This window comes from Fomitiporia mediterranea (assembly GCF_000271605.1).
Source record: "Fomitiporia mediterranea MF3/22 unplaced genomic scaffold FOMMEscaffold_216, whole genome shotgun sequence".
Lineage (NCBI taxonomy): Eukaryota > Fungi > Basidiomycota > Agaricomycetes > Hymenochaetales > Hymenochaetaceae > Fomitiporia > Fomitiporia mediterranea.
Genome location: NW_006760601.1, coordinates 1 through 3,897, shown reverse-complemented (window position 1 = coordinate 3,897; position 3,897 = coordinate 1). Strand labels below are relative to the sequence as shown.

The following is a 3,897-nucleotide window of genomic DNA, read 5'->3' as shown; positions in this document are numbered from 1 at the left end:
TATTTCACTAGTTTAGATACTATTTACTCTTATGTATGCCTTTTTTGAAAAAAAAATATCAAATTTGTGTGAAAACAGACGGATTCAAGTGCATATATATAGTGTGTTGCATATATATCTTACTACACTCATAATTAATTAAATAGAGAGGATTTGAAGATTTAAAATTGATATTATATAGCTGTTTTCTTGTGCGAATATGAATATGTAGTTTGTTTTTTGTTATATTGAACGAGTGAGTTAATTTATACATTACGATTCTTGTATCTACCAAGTGCATCTAGTAATACCTTAAGCCTCTCGTCCTTTCTCCCTATGTCTTTCTCCTTCGGAATATCTCTGTCGAACCTTTGTAATTTGTCAAGTTGTTCCTTTAGCTGAGGCACCTTGAGCTGTCACACTCGATCTTTGTCCAATTTGAGTGTTAATTCTTCAAGATACTCTGACTGACTGCTTTGCTTGTCCTTCTGCTCCTGGATCCTCTGCTGCTTTGCTGTAACTTCTGCTTCGTACTGCTTGGAAATGTTGACTCTTTGTTTTTTATCTCGTTTCCTAAGAAGTATATCCCACACAACCTGGCAAAGATAAGCTTGTTCTTTGTCTCTGGCAAGCTTAGCTTCAATGAAGTCCTCAGTGTTGTTCTGTGAGTATTTTGCCTTTGCATTGAAAGTCTTGGTGTTCATTGATGGATGATTTCTGGCAGATATTCTGTATGCTCCTAGAGCCCCTTCATTCGTATTGTTAGTTGCCAGCTTCCAGGCTTTTGCTTTTTCTTCTTTGGTGAGCTGACTGATCTCTCTGTTTTCACCATATTCCTCACTAAATCTCTCCTGTTCCATAGTGTGCTCCAAGTCCAAACGATTCGATTCTAGTGATACCAGTAAGTCCTACTTCTCTTTAAGTTCAATGTGCAGTTTTCTGACCACTTTTGTAAGAGTACTGGAACTATCTCTGCTTTTGGTGACATGCTTGTGGAGGTTACTAATCACCTGTAAATAATCATAAGTGAGTTTTTCTCAACACTCGAGCAGTTTCATTGTGTGTTATAAGCTCTTTCTTGTGTCTTCCAACTCTTTCAGCACAGCCAAACAGGCTGTAGACCTTGTTCTGTGTGATTCTGGCACAGGAGGAGGCAGAGGGCCTAAAGTATTGAGGCAAAGGTGATTTCTTACTCTGTTTAATTGTTTTTTGCATGAGCTTAAAGCTACCATAGCTATTATTTAGTAGTTAGTTTCATGTAGTTTATTTTAGTTATTTTTTTGAGAATTACCAGTGGGTGTACAAATTAAAATTGCAAATTCTGTCATTTTAATCCTCCAGGCTACATTGAAATCTGCTGTGTCCAGACACACAAGACTGTATCTATTAGATTGCACTCTGGATTAGGAAATCCCCAATTGCCTTATGTAGAATTACTGCACTTGGAATGTCTCAGATTATCAGACTTCACTATGTAGTATATAAGGTAGATACTTGCTTGATGTCTCAATAAGAGAGAGTACTTGGGGCACTCCTGCTATGCTTGTTAAAAGGTTATGAGCCTTAGTGCCCATTGAATGCCCCCACACACTTGCTCTTACAGAATGCCTTTGCCTCCTGCCAGACCACCAAGCCCAAGACCTCCCTCTCCCCCCAAACTCATTACAATGTTGTCTACAATGCATACCTTTGTTAATGCTACAATGAAGGACTCTGACATTACAAAGTTCTTTGAGGGAACAGAAAAGTTGGCTGGTGCAAAGGGATACAAGATATGGTGCTTGCACATACACAGTGCACTCACTACCATGATGCTCTTAGACCATCTAGAGTACAATCCCCCTTCCTCCAATGATGCTGGCATACATACAGGCAATGTTTTGTATCATTGTATAATGAAAACAATAACTGATACAATTTATACAAACTTCACAACACATACAAGTGTTAGAAGTCTCATAAAGGCACTTTCTGAACAATACAATGTTCAAACAATGATGACACATGCTGTAGACATATCCATGTTGTTTACAGTAAAAGGGCATGTATCACAGTTTGATAAGACATTAGACAACATTGAACAAATCTACAGGCAGTTGTCTGCACATAATAAAGCCCCTAATAACAATACATACATCTCAGCAATTAATCTTGCTACTCCTTGTGAGTATAGATGGGTAGCAACAATGCTAGACAGGCAGATTACCCATTATAATCAACTACCAACAGTTACAGCAGCTCAGAAAGATGTTCTGATGCCAGCTAAGCTGATACACAAATTATGAAACACATATACTGAGTATCATTCTCAGTACTCTCAAACGAAACGAGATACTGAACAAGACAGCCTACAAACAAAAGGCAAAAGTGTAGCTAAAGGCAAAACAAAGCCTTACAATAAAGTTAAATGCTACAACTGCAACAAGTACAGGCATATGTCAAAAGACTGCCAAAATCCTCTAACAAGCAAAACAATGGAAGCTCAAAAGAAAAAGCATAGGCAAACAGCTACTGCTTCTACTACTGCTACTATGCTGTCTCAACCTGCACTTAATGCAGCAGTATTCATTAGAGACAATAACAAAACAGTATTCATTAAAGATGTTAATGAAACACTAATGCTAGAGTCTGCAATTGCAGAAGCCTCAGCATCAAGTTCCAGCAGCTTACCTGTTCAATCCACTCTATCTGCTGAATCTGATGTATTTTCAGTATTCAAAGTACAAGAAGAAGGTGTCATACAAGTAGACAATTTCATGAACTCATTTGACAATGTGAAAGAAGTCATTGAAGAGTTCAATTACAATCCAAACGTATGTATCAATACAATACATTACAATGATACTGAACTAATACATTGTATTAATATATTGGACTCCAGTGCAAATGTACACACTACTCCATACTTGTTCTGTCTTACAAACGTTTGGAACTTGACCCTAATAAACGTTACAATTGTGAATAAATTGTCATTCTCACTTAGCAAAAGTAGAGTAATGACATTTAATATAAAACTACAAAACAAAGCCAATGAGTATACAAAGGTGAATACAATTTCACTACAAAACATATACTATCATCCCAATCTGAACTTCACACTCATTAGTGAAGCACTATTATACAAAGCAGGATATGTTTTAACGAAAACAAACAATGAATGTATTATTTATTCTCCTGCTCATACAAAGATTGGTGAAATACATGTATGAAATAACTTGTATATGATAGTTTCTCATTATAATAAACAATCTATTAACACAATCACTATTGTTGATTTACATTAATGAATGAGTCATGTTAATTTTGATTACTTGCACAAACTCATACAAGAGTATCCTGAGATTATAAGTCAAAGGATAACAGACAATAAAAATGCACAGTGTACAGATTGTATCAAAGCAAACATACAATGCAATGAAATACCAAAAATACAAACAACACCTCTTACACAATCCTATGGAGATCATCTCCATATTGATATATGGGGACCTGCCCCAGTACAAGCTTACAGCAAGTACAAATATCTTTTTACCATTGTAGATGATGCTACACAATGGGTAACTATACTACCTATACAGTATAAAAGCAATGCTTTCACTGAATATGTAAAGCATACAATGAAACTCTTTACACAGTACAGTATAAGAGTAAAAACTCTCCAAAGTGATAACAATACAGTGTTCCTAAGTAAAGACTTCACTATATACATTGAAAGTCAAGGAACAATATGTAGATTAACAGTACACAATACACCACAGCAGAACAGAGTTGCAGAACATATGTATAAGACTATCTTTAACAGTATACATACATGTCTGTTATCAGCAAAATTACCTATAAAATTCTGGGTATATACAGTACAATATCAAACGTTTATTCATAACAGAACACTGAGAGTTGCTATTAATTTCACAATGC

The 3,897-nt window shown here is 35.8% G+C and overlaps 1 protein-coding gene across 1 annotated transcript; it reads right to left on the bottom strand.

The window, feature by feature from the left end:
* Positions 1 to 395: 395 nt before the first annotated feature.
* On the bottom strand, positions 396 to 839 carry FOMMEDRAFT_163005 (uncharacterized protein; the record flags this gene model as incomplete). The annotated part of the gene is made up of 1 exon (XM_007272154.1): positions 396 to 839. One exon carries the CDS (start codon positions 837 to 839, stop codon positions 396 to 398), a length of 444 nt encoding a protein of 147 aa, XP_007272216.1.
* Between the last annotated feature and the right edge of the window lie 3,058 nt (positions 840 to 3,897).